Source organism: Lactuca serriola, chromosome 3, assembly GCF_051521515.1.
Source record: "Lactuca serriola cultivar US96UC23 chromosome 3, Lser_US96UC23_V15, whole genome shotgun sequence".
Taxonomy (NCBI): Eukaryota; Viridiplantae; Streptophyta; class Magnoliopsida; order Asterales; family Asteraceae; genus Lactuca; species Lactuca serriola.
In genome coordinates, this window is record NC_136410.1 from 9,453,553 (window position 1) to 9,476,237 (window position 22,685).

Sequence of the window (22,685 nt, forward strand, 5' to 3'; positions counted from 1 at the left end):
AGCCGTAACAGACTTCGAGGACGAAGTCTGAGTCAAGTGGGGGAGAATTGTAACGACCCGTCTCTGGTATGTTGCTTCCATGATATTTATTTAGAAGTTTTCAAGAGGGACTCGGCGAGTCTATAGCCCGACTCATCGAGTAGGGACAGGATTTCGAGCACGTGTAAGTCGGCGACTCAGCGAGTCCATATTCGGGACTCGGCGAGTCTGCCTGCCAGGAAGAAACCCTAAATCCCCGGGTTGCTCACTATTTAAGCAATGTTATTGTGCCCCAAACTCGCCTCCTTCACCCTCAGAGAGCTGTGAGAAACCCTAAACCATCCCTTGATTGATTTAATGTGTTTTGTGTGAATTCTTGAAGTCTTGAAGAAGAAAAAGAACAAAGGATCAAAGAGAAGAGGTGTATAGCAAGGATCCAAGGTCAAAATCAGAGTTCATTGAAGTATTTCTCGGAATCCTTCTGTTTTATGCTCAAAACCTCCATTAGAACACTTCTAGGGCTAGTTTAATGTAGTTTTCCAACATTATAGTCGTATGGATGCCTTAATAGGTCGAGATATCCCTAGATCTGTACATTTAGGAGTTGTAGAGCCCGGATCTATTGCCTTTTTGAAGATGCTTTGCATGAGAACCCTAGATCTAGCCTTTATTATGCTTTTTGAGCCTTATAATCTTCATGGATGCTTATGGTAACGTAAAGATAGAATCTTTACGTGCTAATCGAGCTAAGGGAGCCCAGATCTATAAGTTTTATATGCTGGATTCAAGCAGAATCGAGTTTAGAGTAGCTGCATGCAAGCGACTCGGCGAGTCCCCGATTTTCCCCTTTTTGAGTGATGCCGAGTGGGGACCAGTGAGTAGTAGAGTGGACTCAGTGAGTTAGAGATCAGACTCAGTAATGGAGGGACTCGACGAGTTGTTCATACAACTCGGCGAGTCCAAGGCAATCTTCTTAGCTCGAAGAACAACTCGTCGAGTTGTTCATACGACTCGGCGAGTCAGATGCAGATTACCTGAGTTTTAGAATCAAAAGGGAACTCGTCGAGTTAATGCCATACTCGACGAGTAGCCACGATTAGGGTTGAGAAGTGAGAATAGAGACTCGGCGAGTTGGCGGCCCAACTCGGCGAGTCAGGTCAACTGTAGGTTGACTTTGACCGGGAGAGTTGACTTTGACCATGGGTAAAAGAGTCATTTTACCCCAATGCAGTGACTAGTATTTGATTGAGTGTGTTTATGGAATTGTAGCCGGGGAGATACCGGAGCAGCAACAGATAGCTTCCAGAGCCATACACACAGCAGCCAGTTCACGAGGTGAGTTTCCTTCCAGTAGGAACGGGTCTACGGCCACAATGTCGGCCCGTTTAGTTAACAGTAGTTCCGGACTTCAGTCCGATGCAGTAGTTAGAGTGCTTGATGTCTTTGTGATTCAAGCATGTTTTGTGTTATGTGTTCCGGACTTTGGTCCGATGTAGTATATATGTTATGTTAGTGAATACGTGTTTATGATATGCTATGTTCAGACAGTTCCGGACTTCGGTCCGATGCAGTTAGTTCCGGACCCCGGTCCGATGCAGGGGACAAGGTCCCATTCAGTTCCGGACTTCGGTCCGATGCAGCTAGTTCCGGACTTCGGTCCGATGCAGTCAGTTCCGGACTTCGGTCCGATGCAGCTAGTTTCGGACTTCAGTCCGATGCAGTGGGCAAGGCCCAATATGTGCTTTATTTGTTATTGTGTGGTATGTGGTAGTTTGGGGAGCTCACTAAGCTTCGTGCTTACGGTTTCAATTTTTGGTTTCAGGTACTTCCGCAAGTAAAGGGAAGAGCTCGGGATGATGGCATCACACACACCACAACTTTAGTTTTTGTCCTGGGAGTTGATTCAGTTTACTTAGATATGTTTTGATACAGTTGTGACACAATTTTCTCACAGTATTTTAGTATGGTTTGAGATACGCAGCGTATGGTTTTATTATATGATACTCCGTTTTATGATTTTTGGTTATATTAAAAAATGAAATTTTCAGGTCGTATTTTTGGGACGTTTCAAGTTGGTATCAGAGCCTTGGTTTGAGGGATTCAGATACACTTCCGGGTGTATCTGAACTCAAACTAAGGGAAAAATAAAAAGATTTTCAAAAGGAAAATGTTTTCGAAAGAATTTTGAAAAGCACTTAGAAAGAAAAGAATTTTTAAACGAGATAAGGGTGTGGTGCATGCGATCAGACGAACTCAAGTAAGTACTCCCAAATTACCCATACAAGTTTATTAGTTCAGTTTCAGTTTTAGTTCCAGTTCCAGTTTCAGTTTCAGTAGAACAACATGCTAGTATAGGACTAAGGATCTAGGAGGATGCCTTATGTGCCTGCTATATGTGTTTCAGCTTTATGAGAATTGCATGCTAGTATTGAGTAGACAGCAGTAGGATAGCCTGTTTAGGTTATGCCTGATAGTATGAGTTTAGCATTGTATGCTAGTAAAGTTTTCTCGTTATGAGGATATAATTGCTTGAGTAGTTTCTTGTGTCCGAATGCTGCTTGCTTTGTGCTTTGTGGGACTCCGAGTGATGGGAGTTAGCCATTAGGTGAATACGTCACGTCACATGTGATCAGGGTTGAATAATCTCAGAGTGTTGGATTTGGCCCTATTGTGCAACTCTTGTCTGAGTCCAACCGTTGTAGGGACGAGCTTTTTACTCGAAGGATTATCTGAGCCTCATCACATGTGATGGTATTCAGGTGATGGCTAATTAGCATTATAAGGAGGCCTTCAGCAGCGGAGGACTGGTTTGAGTGGAGTCCGAGATTTCCCTAGGGCAAGCCTAGGATGAGAGTAGCAGAGATCAGTAGTAGTAGTAGTGACTTGGTGGAGTCAAGGCAGTTCTTGAGGAAAGTACGGATAGATGTGGAAGGTAGTATGGGCCCGTACTACTGAAAGCAGAGGATCCGTACTCGAATCAAGGAAGGCTGAGGCAAGACCAGGAAGCTAGTAGTAGTATCAATGATCCCTTGAGATATTTCAGTTTTCTGATGTTGCCATGATGTGTTTCAGAATGGTGGTTTTACGTTCGAGGCTAGCAGACGGCAATACCGGTGCTGGGGAGGGATCAGGATCAGGCTCGGGGGCCGAGCGTATGGATGCACAGACCAGAGAATTTCTTTCTTCAGAGATTACTCGTATCATACTGGAGAAGTCTCCTGTGATCTTTGGTTCGATCAAGGAGGGTATCCTAGAGCTGATGGATGATAGATTGGCCATCTTCCGTGCCGATGTGGCGGCCATGATGGGGTTGCGCACCCTTACTTACAGGGAGTTCAGGGCATGTGGAGCTCCAGATTACGACAGGGCGCGGGACCCCATAGCAAGTACTAGATGGTTGGCGGACGTGGCCAACGCTTTCCGCACGAGCAGGTGTCCCGAGGGGGACAAGGTTAGATTGGTGTCCTGTTTTCTGAAGGACAGGGCACGGGATTGGTGGAAAGAGGTCGGACATACCATGGAGATGATGCAGCGCTAGATGCCATGACCTGGGCTGATTTCTCTACCAGGTTCAGGGCGGAGTTTGCACCGGTTATTGAGGTGCAGCAGTTAGCTAGAGAGTTTCAGGACCTCACCCAGACTACAGAGACCGTGGCGGAGATCACCGCCAAGTTCAGGGAGAGGGCTCTTCTTGTTCCTCAGTATGCAGCCGATGAGGAGATGAAGAAGGCCCGTTATCATGAGATGTTGCGGAGCGATATCCGCCAGTTTGTGAGCCGGTCCAGCTGTAAAACGCTGGATGACATGATTTCTAGGGCTCGGGAGAGGGAGATTGACCTTGAGATGGAGAAGAAGAGGAAACCGGAGGTGGTTTCGGGTACAGGTAGTTCGGGCAAAAAGCCCAAGGTTTCAGATCACAGATCCAGGAGTCAGCAGAGCCACGGTCGATGTGGCAAGTGTGGGAGATTGCACGATGGGGTGTGCAAGGCAGGGAGTTCCGGCTACTACAAGTGCGGTCGGACTGGGCATTTGAGCAAGGATTGTACGGCCCCTGCTACCGCCATTGCAACATCAGATCTGATTTGCTTTCAGTGCAATCAGAGGGGACATAAAAAGTCTCAGTGTCTGAGTTTAGCTGCAGCAGGAAAGGTGACTGCACCTGCCCCTTCTACTTTGAGGATTACAGATGGCCGACAGGGCCGAGCCGAGGCGCCAGTGGCGAAGAGTAGAGATTTTCAGATGACAGCAGAGGAGGCACGAGCGACTCCTGATATGGTGACGGGTATGTATCTTCCCTTCATCTCTATATTATTATTGATTGTTTATTGCTTATGATTATATGTTTTGTATAGGGTCGTTCTCTGTGAACGACATTTCTGCTGTAGGAACGGGTCTACGGCCACAATGCCGGCCCGTTTAGTTAACAATAGTTCCAGAATTCAGTCCGATGCAGTAGTTAGAGTGCTTGATGTCTTTGTGATTCAAGCATGTTTTGTGTTATGTGTTCCGGACTTTGGTCCGATGCAGTATATGTGTTATGTTAGTGAATACGTGTTTATGATATGCTATGTTCAGACAGTTCCGGACTTCGGTCCGATGCAGTTAGTTCCGGACCCCGGTCCGATGTAGGGGACAAGGTCCCAGTCAGTTCCGGACTTCGGTCCGATGCAGCTAGTTCCAGACTTCGGTCCGATGCAGTCAGTTCCGGACTTCGGTCCGATGCAGCTAGTTCCGGACTTCGGTCCGATGCAGTGGGCAAGGCCCAGTATGTGCTTTATTTGTTATTGTGTGGTATGTGGTAGTTTGGGGGAGCTCACTAAGCTTCGTGCTTACGGTTTCAGTTTTTGGTTTCAAGTACTTCCGCAAGTAAAGGGAAGAGCTCGGGATGATAACATCGCACACACCACAACTTCAGTTTTTGTCCTGGGAGGTGATTCAGTTTACTTAGATATGTTTTGATACAGTTGTGACACAGTTTTCTCACAGTATTTTAGTATGGTTTGAGATACGCAGCGTATGGTTTTATTATATGATACTCCGTTTTATGATTTTTGGTTATATTAAAAAATGAAATTTTCGGGTCGTATTTTTGGGACGTTTCAGGGAACATCATTTTGTATATAAAAAAATCAACCTTTTATAAAAACTTGGCGTTTTTATAAAAAAATGGTATTTTTATAAAGAAATATGGTATAAATGATGTATAAATATTTAATTTGAATTATAAAAATTCAAATTATTATAAAGATCATTATTAACAAAAATAATAATACATTACACGAAAGTTAGACTGATTCCTAATTTCTTTCCGTTAAAATTGGGTGTTTTAGCCGGGTATAGATATTATCGCAGTTGGTGACAAATTCTCCAAAAAATTGTATATCTAACCTTTGTTATGAATTTGGAATGTAGTGTAAGGTATATGAACTCCACCACATTGTGTTATGAATATTATTTATATCTAAATAATATATAATTGAATTATCGAGTTGTTACATTACTAACCCTAATTAGGGTTTATATTCGATAATTGGTAACCAGAGAGTTACTTTGTATTAGAATTTGTCAATAGTACATTAGAAACATTAGGGAATATCACATTTCTCCTAAAATTCTAATACAAGGTAATTTAATCTAGTTGACTTATGTTGACTTTGTTTGACCAAAATTGACTGTTGTCACAATACGGACCTGACACAATCATGTGTTGTTATATTTATGTATATGTTGTGTGTGGTATTTTGGGAAGCTCACTAAGCTTTATGCTTACAATTATGTTTATATTTTCAGGTACTACTGGTACGAAAAGGAAGGGTCCGACATGATGACACAACATTTCTCCCCTCATGTTTCCGAATTTAAGATTTCTTTTACTCTAATGTTTTTGGATAATTTGTACCATGCTTGTGTTTGAGACTTATGATGTATGAGACTGATGATTTTGAAAATGAAATATTTTATCACTGTTTTAGGATGTTACAAAATCATATCATTTCTTTTACATATTTAAGTTTTAAATGACATTACAATATTTAAAACTAGAGGACATCTTTAGGATAACTAAAAACTTGCATCTGTTGCAGACTTGCAGTGTCTACATGATTTTCATACAATTCCATGTAGGTCGCAATTAGGCAGAATCCATTATCAGTCATTTGCACTTGTTCTTCTATTGTTGCACTTGTCTTACATGCTTCTTCAATGATGTCCATTGTGTTCATAAACTGTCATATATCTTCAGACATCGTAATGAGAAGAATTTACATGTCATACAATGCTAGTTCTCTATGCTCATCAACCGCAGAAGGCGATAATAGGATTTCCGGTATTACAATTCGTTCTTTCACACGTTGATAATCATGAATCATTTCTAAAGCAGTCATATCAGCAAGACGTCGTTGCTCGTCTTAAAGATGTAGTATTCCATATTATATTGACAACGCATCTTCATCAATCAAGTCACTGGATGTTGGAGACTGAAATTAAAAAAATATTACAATACATTTTAAAAAAGGTATGTTCCAAAATTAAAACCAACTTGCAGAAACGTATGATGGGTTTTGGTCATAGGACATCCTATGTGCTCATACAAACCCTAATGCTTGGATATAGGTTTCTCTATTGTACATGCAAGTTATCCAAGACTATAAACCCTAATTCTAGCATACAAGTAATCATATTAACATGAGAATAGGTTTATAATATTACCTTGATTGTTATGTAGCAATAACAATCCCAAATCTCCTTGTATTGACTTTGGAAGGCTTAGAGTCACAAGTGTCACTCCTCTAATGGTTCACAAACACCATAAGCAAGAGGATGAAGAGGAGAGAGGATGGAGGCTGCCCAAAAAACGTGTGAAACCCTAGCAAGAAGCTTGTCCACGTTTTTGGTCCTTAAGGGATATATTTATAGTGAGGCTATTAGGGTTATCTAACAAGGAAACCCTAATTTGGTTGCTTAAGCCCTAAGCAACCCATAGACTCCTTTAATCAAGCCCTTGGACGATTTCCTTATGGGCTTCCCATAAGAATTCGTCCACCTCTTGATTTAAGACAATCCATGGCCCAAATTGCAATTATCTTATAATTACAATTCCAGTCCCTTAAGTTTAATTAATCTCTTTTAGTCACAAAACTAATTACCAATTAATTATTGACTAATATTAATTAAACAATATGATTTCTCCTTTAATATATCATTCCCATAATATATTAATAAATCATATTTAATCCTTTCTCTCCATAATTCATCCTATCAAGTTGCTTTGGTGAAGGCAACCCAAAAAGACCATGCACCATCGGGTCAAGTACATACCAAAATAGTTATGGACTTAGACACTAATCCAACAGTCTCCCACTTGGATAAGTCTAATAACTATTCTGCGTATGACTTCAGATCCTGATCTGCAATCGTAGCTTTCCAAAGCCGCTGTCAACTCTGATCCTATCAGATACTTGTGTCCTTAGATAAGGGATCATATATTCCTCCATTCTAGATATCATATGAGATATGATTTCAAATCATTCTCTTTGTACTATATCTCGATTCCCGATTTATGACGACTGACTAATTGAACAAATCAAATTAGCCCTAGCCCGGCCGAGCATTTATGTTTGTCATCACAAAATCATCGAGGGGCCCAAAGATATCGCTTTTATCCTACTTTGGATAAAAGGAATGGATAAACTTTGATACAATGCTTGCTTGCACTCACGCACCGAATCACACACAACAATATTTTTTATAACACCAAGTTACTGGTGCGTTTACATATTATCAATGTGCAACCGATTTGCAAGATACAACTCACACATCTCGGTTTCAAGAATATAAGATGTTATCGTCTCACCAATCACTCGTGATACGATTCATGGAGTGATCCAAGTGAGCGTGGGTTTAATCCAGTGCTCAAATCATATTCATAAGCACTCATGAACGTTGCAGCAAACATTTGCTTATGTCTAATACCTTATAGACAATCCACACACCAATTCACAACAGTCTTCATTCATATCTACTTCCAACATATGAACGACTGTGGCCCGTTTGAATATTTCGATTATTCTTAATAAACTCGATTATTCTGGAAGTCAAAACATGCAAATGTGGAACACAAGAATAATACTAATCCCATATGGCCTCAACCCTTTGAGCATAAATAAAACACCTTTTATTTATCACCATATTGATTACTCATTATTTGTCGTTTCGGATAATCAACTTCTTACTTGAATTACAACACTTGTCCCATGCTCCTAGCATGCACAACCTATGGTTCTTACTTTGTGAAATAGATCATATTGAACACATTTCCAATCATTCTGATTTCACAATTCCAAATCCTTTTCCATAAGTGAAAGAACATCAAATTCTTGCTACTTATAGAATATGCTAGATTCTAACATTTTATGCAATTGTCCTTTCGTAATGTCACTGCACTAAAGTCACAAAGACTATTGTCAATGATATTACAAAGTCCTCTATCGGAGATTGTTACAAGACAATTCCATAGATGTGATGTCTCTCACTCAAAGTACTTTCTTTGAACATCCTTTTGCATAGAAGTTTCTAATCTAGTCATAGATTTCTCAATATTCAATTCCCAATATGGACACACTTCCATATGTTCCATATGACAACTCATTCTTAATAGAATCTTTTCTATTCATGATGAAGTTGATACGGTCCATCCAATATGGAAACATTTCCATAATTTCCATATGACAACTCATTCTTAATAGAATCTTTTCTATTCATAATAATGTCGATATGGTCCATCCAATACCATGCTTCCAACTACTCACAAGCGACCAATCCTCGTCGAACTTTGGATTGTCCTTTGATAGTTGTTTAATTATTTTAGTCAAAACCGATTCTAGTCCTTTTTCCCTCTAAATGCGCTAGACATTTGGAAAATTTTAGAATGGTCAAACATTAAAACATTTGCAATCGATCCTATACCCGAAGCGTATGGGACACGACGCATAATGTTTTATTTGCTATGTTCTCAAAATTCAAATTGTGAAGAGGAATGCCGTAATCATAATCGAAATTTTAAGAACACACTATGTACCTTTGACTAAATTTATTAACATTTCTCAACCTAAGCCTTTAGATTTGAAATGAAACATAATATTCTCTCCCTTAATTATAGCAAAACAACTATTCCATCCTTACAACTTTGCAAAGAATGACTCTTGTTTTCTATAAATAATATTGCCAACTTGCAATACTTTCCTTAATAATCATACAATCATAACTTTTATGCTCCCACTATCATGATGATTATTATAAAACATAACACTTATGCTCCACTAGCTTCGACATGTATTCATAAACATCTTTATTTTCAGAAAAACAATACCTATTGAATTTCTTAAGTCCATGTTTCTAATACTTAATGCTTTGATAATCTTTTATCAAGGCTTCTTGAACTTATACACCTTTGCCTTAGATAGTTCATATGTGTGTGTAAACAATTGCCAAACCTCACAATTCAAATTATGGAAAGGGATACCGTAACCATAATCGAATTCGAGAATGCAATTTTACAATCACTATCTTCTTAAAATCTTTCTTAGTGAAAGCATTTCCTCACAATCATTTTCATGAAGGAGGAAATCTTATGACACTTAGATTTAACGGTGTATTTGTTCCTATCCATGTGAATTTTTCAAAACCAAAGTTTACGACAAATTCAAACTCATATGGATCGAACTTTCTTGATCTTAATTTCTTGCCTTTATGGTAGCACAACTGCCCACCATGTCTTCCAAGTAGTTAAGCAGCTCACCTTTTCTTTTCAATGTACTTTCCATTGATCAATATCTTTGCCTTTTATGCATTCAAATGAGAACTCATAGGACTCACATGCATAATTAACTCGATTAGATTGGCACAGAAACAAAATAATGTCAACACGATAGGTTGTAAACCTCAACTCGTGTGCTAGTGATGATCGATAAGGTTTATTTGATTTGTTCTTGAAACCTTTCAAGACCAATAAGACTCCCACTGAATCCTTGACATATAAGATTCTCTTGTCAAAACATTTCTTGATAAACAAATATTCAAGAGTTAGTGTAGCTTTTATCAAAACTCTTCATAAATTGGTCCTAGTTGGTATTTGTCTTATCCAAGACATCACAACTTTCCACATTTAATGAATGTTATAAACCTTCTTTATAATTATCAATCAATGTCACAATCTTAACTTTAAGACTTGTCTTGAAACAAAGTATGATTGACTTCTTGATTTAACCATTTCTTCAATTCTTGATTCCTCTTCTTAGACATACAATTGTACTAAGACTCACTTAGAGGATTAATTGAGATATGGTTCTTAATCATTAAGACCTATCATAAAGCATAAAAGCTACTCTCCCTTCTTCTTAGAATGGAGAAACTTTTATTTTTCTGCCTACTTGATTCTTCTTATTTGTTCTGCTATTGATTTAAACTTTTTCAATCAATTCAAAGTTACACTTGATCTTGTAAGTATAATCATATTTACTAAACCTTTAGTAAATCATGACAAATATCTTTGTTACTCTTATGGTGGAATTGATCAACACGCAACTTTGTCTATTCGATCTCCTAGTCCTTCACTTGACACTTTGTCAATGAATTAGTCTAATTTCCAAATATGAAATTTCTCATTCATCGTGCAACCAAGTTGCATGATTCCAAGTTTCTGTCCAATTGAAACTTGGGCGATGAGAAACTCTCCCTATTTGGTAAATTCTCGACTTTCCATAAATAATATAATTAAGAATCAAATCCATTATTGCTAATAATAGAAACATTCAAACATCAATTTTTCACATACGCCATTGCAAGGATAAATAAATAGTATAAAATCAAAATTTTATTTTATTGCGGAAAAATTTGTCCTTACAATGCATCTCATTGAAAAACTATGCTAGTACATATTTCTTAGCAATCTAATTCTAACTCTAAGTAGTAGCTCAAGAATCTAATCTTCAAGTAATGCGATCGAAATCCATTCCTTCTCGGTTAGATTCTGCTCACTTCTTCCCTTAAGCGTCCTTTTCTTTTCTTCGATCCTACAAAACATCAATTGTAATCTTATCACATTATGTTTTAAGAATCTAGAATAGAAACTTAAAAGAGTTAGTCGATGGATATTACCTAAAGCAGAGCCATATGTTTTGACTCTCCCATCTCTTAGATCTCTTAGGTAAATAGGGCAGTTTCGTCTCCAATGCCCCCTCTCTTGGCAATAAAAGCAAATTGACTCTTTTGGAACAGCACATGGAACTACTTCAGACATCGCCTTTCTCTTACGATCAAACTTTTCGATCATTGCATGTCTTTCGTCGCCATTGTCTACATCCATAGAGCTCTCGAAGGCAGATTCACCAATCAACATTGCTTTTCTATTGCGCTAAACCATTGCTGATTCAGCAGCAATAAGCATATAGGTGAGATCTCTAAGGGTCACGTCGCAGTTCATCATATAGTACTCTCTTACAAACTCACTATGTGAGTTAGGAAGTGACTGAAGAACCCAATCAACAGCCATTTCCTCACAGACAACGGATCCCAACATTCTTAACCTATCAATGTGTGACTTCATCCCTAGGACGTGTGCACACACCGACTTTCCTTCTTTATGTTTGCTTGCCAAAAGGGCTTGAGTGATCTTGAACTTTTCAAGCCTTTGAACTTGTGGGTTAGGGAGAATAATTTGAGGAGGAGGAGGAAGTGAAGCATGATCTCTTGTTCCTCGATCGAATCGTGGAATATCATCTTCATGTGGAATGCTTGTTCCACGGGATTTGAGAAGACCATAGTTGTCAAACTTTGACATCTACAAAACGGGAGAAAACGAATTCAAGTTAGTTGATTGATTGAATCCTTAGTAAATCACCCAAATGAGATACTAAGGCTAGGACCCAACACAATATTCTACAACTCGGGAGAGGGATGTCGTAACCCTAATTGCAGAACATTTGAAGGTAAGTGAATGACGATTCACTAATTTCCACCACGAAAAACGAAAAAGAAATTTTAAGTTTTAAATCTATGAAAACTCCTAGATCCTTTGAGATTCATTGAACTTTCAATGGCATGTTTAAATCTCGATATGCCCCTCTAGTTTGTGACTGGGATGCCGAGGATCACAAAGCGGGAGTGAATAACCATGCAAACTTACATGGTGCCCTCACATGTTACAGTCACCTATTCGATGTGCCGGTAAACCACACACGCTCCACCGAACTATGACAAACATTGAGTCACCCTTTGCTACCTTTGCTTAGAACCACTTAGTGTGTCGGTAAACCACACACGCTCCACTAACATCTTCGCAAGGGCACAAAGTGTAATTTCATGGAATTGCATCAATTCACTTTTGCCTAAGTAACTAAGATTGGGAATTTTATGAAAACATTTAGTTACTTTAATAATTCATTATACTTATAATGGAAGGTTTCGTCCTATCCTACCCGTTCGGCTAACGACCCTCCACTAGTCAAGAGTGCGGTGGGTAAGAGTGGATACCCATTCAATCGCCATTTTATAGGCAATTTCCTTAAACACCCCTTACAGACCAGCTTCGTGAATGAGGCCTACTAACGGTAAGACTGACTTTTACTCATACATATATATAATGGTAGACTTTTAATGTTGTATATAGTATAGGGTGTATTTTATACTTTCAAAATACTAGGTGGTCAACTTTAACAATTATACTTTTAATTAAATTGTAAACCAAAACTTTTATGGATTTATTAAGCCTCTTTTAATTATACACTTTAATTAATTAATAAAACCATAAGGGTGTGATTTGAACTTTTTCAAAACTATACTAGAGTTTTAGAATTTAACATTCCTAATTAAACTTTTAATCAACTTTTATATTCCAAAACTTGAGGGCAAGTTTTGAAACATTTCAACACATTAGGGTTTTGAATTTAAACATACATCAAAATTAAACCATTTGATCAAAATTTAAATTCCAAAACTTGAGGGCAAGTTTTGAAACCTTTTTCAAAACATTAGGTTTTTAACTATTTAAATTTCAAAACAACAAAACTTTTAGGTTCAAATTTAAACTATAAAACCTAAAGGGGAAAATATGAAACTTTTCATAACAACAAGGATCAAATAACAAATAATCTAAATTAACATTTAATTACATAATTATCCATATTTGATTTATTTAATGATTTCTTGCAAAACAATTTATCAATTTAGTCAAAATAATTAATCAATTATCACATAAGGAAACAATTATCTTATTAATTGATAAATATCTTCAATTAGATCAAGAATATAGTCAAATATATCATAAAATCGGATTTATATTGATCTAACATGATAAGGTAACTATCCATAAGCAAAAACAGCAAGAAATCGCGAAGATATCCCCATCTGACGAGTTGACTCGTCGAGTCAAGCCTGAACTCGTCGAGTCACCTTGGACTCGGCGAGTTCAGCTATGGACTCGACGAGTCCAGCCTCCAGAAACCCAACAAACAAATTTTCCAGATATGCAATGCATCAATACAATTGAAACCAAGCTAGGCTCTGATACCACTGATGGGTTTTGGTCATAAGACATCCTATGTGCTCATACAAACCCTAATGCTTGGATCTAGGTTTCTCTATTGTACATGCAAGTTATCCAAGATTATAAACCCTAATTCTAGCATACAAGTAATCATATTAACATGAGAATAGGTTTATAATATTACCTTGATTGTTATGTAGCAATAACAATCCCAAATCTCCTTGTATTGACTTTGGAAGGCTTAGAGTCACAAGTGTCACTCCTCTAATGGTTCACAAACACCATAAGCAAGAGGATGAAGAGGAGAGAGGATGGAGGCTGCCCAAAAAACGTGTGAAACCCTAGCAAGAAGCTTGTCCACGTTTTTGGTCCTTAAGGGATATATTTATAGTGAGGCTATTAGGGTTATCTAACAAGGAAACCCTAATTTGGTTGCTTAAGCCTTAAGCAACCCATAGACTCCTTTAATCAAGCCCTTGGACGATTTCCTTATGGGCTTCCCATAAGAATTCGTCCACCTCTTGATTTAAGACAATCCATGGCCCAAATTGCAATTATCTTATAATTACAATTCCAGTCCCTTAAGTTTAATTAATCTCTTTTAGTCACAAAACTAATTACCAATTAATCATTGACTAATATTAATTAAACAATATGATTTCTCCTTTAATATATCATTCCCATAATATATTAATAAATCATATTTAATCCTTTCTCTCCATAATTCATCCTATCAAGTTGCTTTGGTGAAGGCAACCCAAAAGGACCATGCACCATCGGGTCAAGTACATACCAAAATAGTTATGGACTTAGACATTAATCCAACAACGTATCCATAAAAAAAATTCTAAATTCGCAACTAGTATAACCCCGGTCTCATCTTTCAGAGTTCTATGTGCTTTTAGTTTAAGCTTTAACACTTTTCTGATTCTTTCTTAATTTTATAGGTGCTCTTGGTGATTTACTGCTTGTTTATATATATATATATATATATATATATATATATATATATATATATATATATATATATATAAGTTCTACATCTTTTTATTATATCGCAAAAAATAAATTCCAACATCATTTTAATATATTACATAAAAATAAAATATTTATTACATATTTTTAATTTAGTTTTATCTTTATCAGACACAATTCTACATGCTTTTCTAAATGAAATATAATTTCTTCGTCCGTAAAACTCATTTTTTTTAATTACATTAATACAAATTCTTATCCGGAGTCATTCCAGACCATCATTGTGGAATTGATTTTCATATTCCAGACTAATACTACCATTCCGAAATCACTTGTAATGGCTAATATACACTTATTTCTTCACTAAAAATGGCGATAAACACATTTTAAGATCATTTTATGGTTCTTCTACGTCTAAAACTAACAAAAATACAAAAATAGGTATCCCAAACTTGTTATTCGTATTCCGAACATGATCTATGCATTTCAGAATACGTAGAATTGTTTGTGAAGTTAAATGCAAGAAATTAAAGAGTATAACTAATATGGTTTGTTGTATCCATGGTAGATAGACTTAAAAAACTATGTTCGGAATTTCAGTCTCATGAATGTTTATTCTAGAATTATGGGAGTGCCCCCCATATATAAAGTACTAGGTGTAATACCCGTATATTATACGGGTTGATTAAAAAAATTAAATATTAAAATTTAAATAATATATATTTTTTAAAATAAAGTTTTGTAATAAGGAATAAAGAAACATATTAATTATAATTTACTATCATATTTATTACATTTAATACTTTACATATATAATTAAAAGTATTTTGTGGCTTTTTAATTTTAAAATTAAAAAAAATCCATAAATTGACATGTGTATATTATTTATTTAAAAAATATCACAAAATGAAAGTGTCAAAATTTATGATAAATTGACAAGTGTCAAAATTGTTTTAATTTATTAGGAATGATTGAGCAACCGTAGTGGGTTTGTTACGTTTTGGTCTGGTCCGGAATGATCTCCGAACAACCGGAATGGTTAGTTTAAAAAAAACTTGGTTATTTTTTTTTTAAATAAACTGAAATATAGCTTGATTACTCAATTTCTGTAAGTTATTTGATTTGTGAAATCTATAATTATTTTATAAGTTAAAATTAGTGACACATAATGATTTTTTAGCGACTGAAAATTTATTAAAAAGTAGACCAATAATAAAAACAAAGAATCTTACTTATTGATTCTAGTCTTTTAAATAATAAAATCCTCCCTCCCTTTGTTTTTTACTTATTATTGTTTATTCATAAATGTCAAAATCATATCTTTTACATAAAAAAAATTAATAGGTGGCATATATCCTTAATAATTCGACCTCTGCTTTTTCTATATCACCTTTTAGCATACATAGCAATACAACCGTTACGGTACAATGAGTACTTTCCCATAACATTAAAAACGTACGAGTAAATTATTGAAATCGTCTCTGTGGTTGGATCAAAATTGTATGTTTGGTTCTTAGTTTTATTTTTTTTTTTTGCACTCGAATCGTTCCTGTGGTTTGATTTTGTTGCGTTTTTCGTCCCTATGGTTTGGTAAAAAATGCATGTTTGGTCCCTAACTTTATGTATGTAAGGGACGAAAAATGCAACAAAATCAAACCATATGGACGAAAAACGCAACAAAATCAAACCACATGGATGATCCGAGTGCAAAAAAAAAAGGTTAGGGACCAAACGTGCAATTTTGACCTAACCAAAGGGACAATTTCAGTAATTTACTCTAAACGTATTGTTCCACCAAACATATAGTATTACACACATAGTTAAGGAGCTAAGACAAAATGAAGTAGCTGTACATAGACCATACAACAATACAGAACTAATATAAAATATACACCCAAATATATCACAAATATATATGACTATCAAATTTTATTCTTTCTCTCCCATTTTTTTTTTATCTATGAAGGAATTAGAGAATGCAGTGTTACACTCCAGTTAGTGTCAATGTGGAAGTGCCAAGTCTTTTACCCTCAAAACCATTTACTTTTTATTATTATGATAACACAGTACAATTTATTACAATACCACTTCCCACGGTAATAAAATAAAATACAATCAACTTATTTTATTTCCTCAGTTTTATTTTGATAATATATCAAGTTATTAAACCAGCACCAACACGGATCCAAGTCAGACTTCTCTTCCCGAAAATTCAATGATTCTTTTTGTATCAAAATGTTGACTTTTCTGTCGTCCAAAAATATTGACCGGTTGGACCGGCATCGGAGATCAACGCTAGCCTCACCGGCCCTCTAGCACCTTCTTCAACGGTGGAAGTTCCCTTAAAATAAGTCATGTCCGTCGCAACAAAACCAGGACTCACCGCATTTGCAGAAATCGATGGAAATTCCTTCGCCAAGATCCTCGTGTACGCATTCAGAGCCGCTTTTGACACGATATACCCAGAAACATTACTTGACCACCCTTTCTTCACCATCGATTCCTCGTCTTTAACATCCTTTAAATACTCACTCACAACTTCATCCACCACCTCCTCCGTCAATCCATCCACATCACTCAGAATCTTCCTTGCATTTTCGTCTTGTACGTTCTGTTACAAAATTAAGAAGCACCGCCATATATAGACAAGTTTATAAACTGTCAAATTAAGGAAGATAAGGAAAATTAAGGTGGAGGTTAGCTCAATTACTTGTAGTTGCCCCAATTTGGATGAGACGTTGACTATTTTCGGAGATGTAGATTTAAGAAGAAGTGGTAGCAAGGCTTGTGTGACATGTTTAGCTCCATAATAATTGGTTTCCAAGCACTTTTGAGCTCCTTCAAATGTTTGTGTTACAGCTTTCTTCGACTGCTTAGTCTTTCCAACAAGCACCTATATGGCATTGAAGGATGTATAGGCAATCATTTCATAGTAAAACTAAAACCTTCATTTACATGTTTTTTGGGGGGGATTTCATATACTTCAAAGCTTACCTCACTTGGAAGGTCTATACTCCAAAAAGACTCCTCGTCGACGATAGTGCTAGAGATTCCAGCATTGTTCACCTGTTCCATTAATCTTCAAGTTGTAAAACATACTTTTATGCTGGATTTAATTGACTAATACTAAAAAATTGTTGCTGTATGCTTCAAATTAAGGGCTAATTCTGCGGCAAAAGTTGTACGGAAATGGAAACCACCAAAACGTACAAGTTAGAATCTACAATCGAGAAGAATAAACCGTTACCAATATATCGAGTTTTCCGAACCGAGCATCAATGAAATTCGCTAACGAAGCAATACTGGATGGATCTGTTACATCGAGCTGATGAAAAACGACATCCTGTAAACCAGAGGAGTGCAATTTGGCGACGGCGTCGACACCCCTCTGCTCGTCTCTTGCAGTTAACACCACCACAACTTCATTAGCCATTTGTCTGCATATTTCTAGACCAACGCCTTTGTTTCCACCGGTAATAACGGCAATCCTAAGCCGTTGAAGAACAGAAAGATTAAGGACATTTAAAATCAAACATTTCAGATCTGACGTTTCAGAGATTTGAAGTATGAATACCTTTTTGACGCCATTTTCTTCAACTCAACCTTTTTTTTTTTTTTCCTGTCGAATATTGTTTGTGAGGATAGTAAAAGGAACGAGTAAGCTTCGTTAAATTTATACTTTTTGTCCTTCAACTTTGCAATATACGGACCTGGACCTTCAAGTCTTTTAGGCTGGCATTTGAAGGTCATTTCAAGGATATTATAAGAATCACTCAACCAAATGTCATTAGGCAACAACCCAACCAAATGTCACCCAAGTCGTCCCACAACCCAGATCTTCTTCTAATTCGAAATCGAAACACATATTTTCTTTCTAAATCAAAATCCAAACCCCGTTCTAAATTAAAACTGAAACCCAAATCTTCTTCTAAATTAAAATCGAAACCAATATCGTCTGCTAATCGAAATCGAAACCCAGAAGTTGACAAAGCACAAGAAAACGGAGATTGAAACCCTAGGTTTCCTGAACCTTTTCAACCTATGTAACTTTATCTGGTTTTTAGAATAAGTTACATGAATGATCTATGTGGTTCAGAGGTAATTTGTGCGTTTGGTCTCTTATTGTTTTTTTAAATCGGAAGGTCTTCACTATACGTTTTTGTTGCACGTTTTGTCCCTACTATTATGCTCTTATTAATTTCTTTTATAATTTTTTAGGGTAAATTACACGTATCGTCCCTCGTGCAGGTGCCAAAAGGCATGTTCTATCCATATTTTCAAAAATTAAGTCAGATCGTCCCCCATTTTGTTTAAAACTTGCACATGTCATCCCTCGTTAGTGTTAATTTGCACGTTTCATCCTTTGTGAGACATGTAATGACTATTCTGCACTTTTTATTCTTTCTAATTTATTTTATTTTTCTTGCAGTTCTACAATATACAAAATACAATAAAAAAACCTCACCCCACCCACCTTATCCTAACCTACTCCCTTCTAAACCCTCATCACCACCGTTAGACCATCACCACCACCAGGCCACTACCTCTTTTTATCTCAAAAATACCGTTGACTAACCCTTCTTCCCTCGTTCTTCTAAAAAACATATACCAAAACCAAAAATATATACACTGCCAATAGTGAGCTAGTGATTATATGGCTCATATGATTGAGATTCTTAGGTCTCAGATCATTAGTCTTATTGAAACAGTTGGGTGTTAGGACATTTTAGAGAGTCTGGAGGCTCAGTGGCCAACTGATTTAGATAACGTAGATGGTAAAATTTTGTTTTGTTGGAAGTCTTAGTTGTGGATCGAAAGTCAGTTGCTGAATGTTTGCATTTGCAGAACCCTACTTGCTTGTGGGTTGTTTATTAGAAGTGTGGTTATCAGTGTTGGGTATTGGTTACGAAACTTCAGATAATACCCCGCAAGACTTAAGAAACTCCAAATCTCTAATGCGGTTCTTGGGACCTCCTAACTCATCACAACCTCAATCTTGGTCGGGTCCACCAAGATTCCCTCCTGGTTGATGATATGCCCCAAAAACTGCACCGCACACAACCAAAACTCGCATTTGGAGAATTTGGCATAAAGCCTATCCCTCCTCAGGATCTCCAACACCTCTTGCAAATGTTGCTCGTGCTGCTCTATGGTCTTGGAATAGACCAGAATATTCTCAATGAAAACAATCATAGATCGATCCAACATTGGCATGCAAACCCGGTTCATGAGATCCATGAACGCAACTAGGGCATTGGTGAGCTTGAAAGACATCACCACAAACTCATAATGACCATAACGAGTTCTAAAGGTTGTCTTCTAAACATCCTCATCCCTAAATCTCATCTAATAGTATCCTGACCGCAGATCAATCTTCGAAAACTAAGAGGTACCTTGAAGTTGGTCAAATAGATCGTCAATCATCGGGACTGGGTAACGGTTCTTCACCATAGATTGTTCAACTCCCGATAGTCAATACACATCTTGTACGACCCGTCCTTTTTTACAAAGAGGATCATTGCTCCTCACGAAGAACTTCTAGGAAAAATAAAACCCTTGTCTAGCAGCTCCTCCAGTTGTGTAGACAACTCCTGCATCTCAGGCGGTGCCAGGCGATACGACATCTTGGCTATCGGAGCCGAAAAAGGCATCAGGGTAATACGAAACTCGATCTGCCTCTCGGGAGGCACTACTGGCAATTCATCGGGAAAACATCAGGAAAATTGCGCACAATGGGTACCCTGCTCAACTCTGTCGTGGCCTCAACCCGTATATCAGAAATATAAGCCAACAACCCAGAACATCCCTTCTGTAGGAAATCTCCTGACCCTCGTAGCTGAACAGAGAGTTGGTCCATGCGAAGCTCTCTCCCCAATAATAACCAGTTCTCCCTAGTTGGGGTTCGAACTCTCACCAACGGCCGCTCACAATCAATCACGGCCCCATTGGGGCCCAACCAATCCATCTCGATGATCACCTTCAATCCAATCAAGGGAATCAATACCAAGTCAATAGGAAACCTTTCCCCAAATATGTTCAGGACACACCCAATGAAAACCCTTGAAACACTCACGGTATGGTCATCTGTAATCTCCACTTCTAGAGGGGAACTCAAAGTTCCCTCAGTGTCTTGAAACTTCTTGCTGAACGCAAGAGACATGAAGGATTGGGTAGCCCCCGAATCAAACAGAACATGAACAGACAAACCATTGACCAAAAAGGTCCCTGTACAATATCATAATTACCATAAGAACAAATAAAGGAAACAATAAAAGATAGGGATAGAACACATACGAGTCACTACATCTGGTGCTGCATGGGCCATGTCGTTGGTCAACTGGAAAGCCCTGCTCTTCACCACAGGGGTCTCCACCTTGCCGTGGTAGCCATTGGTAATCCTCAAGGTGGCTGGCGCGCGCACCGCCACCACTGCTCCAGAAAATCTTGGACAATCGGCCTTTTTATGGTTGGTCTGATTGCAATGGAAACAAATAAGACCTTTCTTAGGGAAATTCCTTCTCATGTGGCCCGACTGGCCACAATTGAAACATATTGAGCCTGCTGCTCGACAAGCTCCACTGTGTGGCTATCCGCACTTGGCACAACGTCCCTGACCCTTCTGGCCTCTGGTGTGGGTATCATAGGTTTTAGGCCTCTTGACCTGACCCATAACTGTCTGAACCTGCTCCAGTTTTCAATTCCCCCGAAGCTCTAACTCAATCTCCTGCTTGCAGGCCTTCTCGATCATATCATTCAGGGTCTTACACTCCGAGAAACTCACAAACTCCCTAATGTCATCCCCCAACATAGCATGATATCTTGTCTTCCTCATCTCCTCATCCGCAACATACTGTGGAACCAATAATGCCCTTTGTCTGAACTTGGCAGTGATCTCCACCATAATCTTTGTAGTCTAGTGAAGGCTCTGAAACTCCCTCGCTAGCTGTTGCACCTCTATAGCTAGTGCAAACTCCTTCTGGAATTTTTGAACAAATTCCACCCATGTCATCTCTACCACCATTACTGTCCCTACATATCGAGTAACCTCCTCCCACCAGTCTCGCGCTCTATCCCTCAGTAAGCAAGATGTGAATCCCAACTTTGCCCCCTCCGGGCAAAAGCTCGTTCGCTGAGCATTCTCTATGTCAGCGATCCAACGTCGGCTAGTGATGGGGTCCTTAACCCCAAAGAACTCAGGCGCTCCACACGTTTTAAACTCCCGAAATGAGGGAGCTTAATCCCCAAAGTGACCCGCAACAATCTTAGATTGAAATGACCTAAGCCGCTCCTCGATCTCCAAAATCCCCTCCTTAACGGTACCGAAAATCACAGAGGTAGCATCAAGTATGTCGTGAGTAACCTCAACTGCGATAAGCTCATGCAACCTCTCATCAATCGGTTCAGCACATGAACCTGAACCCGAACCAGAGCTCGAACCTGAACCTGAACCTCCTCGAGTAGTCATCACCATCCTCGAATTGAAAATACAACATGAAAGCAATCAATCGAAGAGATTTGAGGGAACTCCTCAACACCGGCCTCCTTATAGTTTCCATATCTGCATTCGTCTCAGGTACAGGTCCTAGGCTTCCAGTAGTACGGGTCCAATACTACCTTCCACACATACTTGTACCATCCCCAAGGCCAATCTGATTCCTCTAAGTTATCAAACCACAACCATAACAACCTATGCTACACAACATACACATCATAGACTCTTCTAGGAACTCTAAACCCTACCACTAGCAGTACTAAGAACCCCAGTCAACACCGTTGGTTTCCCTATGCATGCAAGTTGTACACAAAATAGGATCGCATAGACTGTCGAATGAAGATTCTACCCTAAATCCACAACCAAACAAGGAACAGGAAATCACTGAGCCGATATAAATTCTAAGGCTATAAAATCCTAATCATATACAACTTTGAAAGCGTACTCATAACAAATAACTGAGCTGATATCAATTCTAAGCAATACTTGGCATCAAATTCTATCTAGCTATAAGGAATCACAAAACTCAGGAAATTCTATCATATGATTCCTGAAGGTATCCTTAGACCTATTCAAGCATATAGTTCACATAACAAGCATACTAATCACAATAATAAATATGGGTAACTTGGGAAACACTTACTTGAGCTCGACTGATTGCACGCATTGCACTCCCATCTTTCTTAAAATAATTTTTTT

The 22,685-nt window shown here is 38.0% G+C and overlaps 1 protein-coding gene across 1 annotated transcript; it reads right to left on the reverse strand.

Annotated features, from left to right (window-relative positions):
* Positions 1–16,516: 16,516 nt before the first annotated feature.
* Positions 16,517–18,188, reverse strand: LOC145091422 (short-chain dehydrogenase/reductase 1-like). The gene is made up of 5 exons (XM_079029137.1): positions 18,069–18,188; positions 17,742–17,982; positions 17,489–17,560; positions 17,205–17,387; positions 16,517–17,105 (listed from the first exon to the last, which is right to left on the reverse strand). Exons 1-5 carry the CDS (start codon positions 18,080–18,082, stop codon positions 16,725–16,727), a joined length of 891 nt encoding a protein of 296 aa, XP_078885263.1. The 5' UTR covers positions 18,083–18,188; the 3' UTR covers positions 16,517–16,724.
* Positions 18,189–22,685: the final 4,497 nt, after the last annotated feature.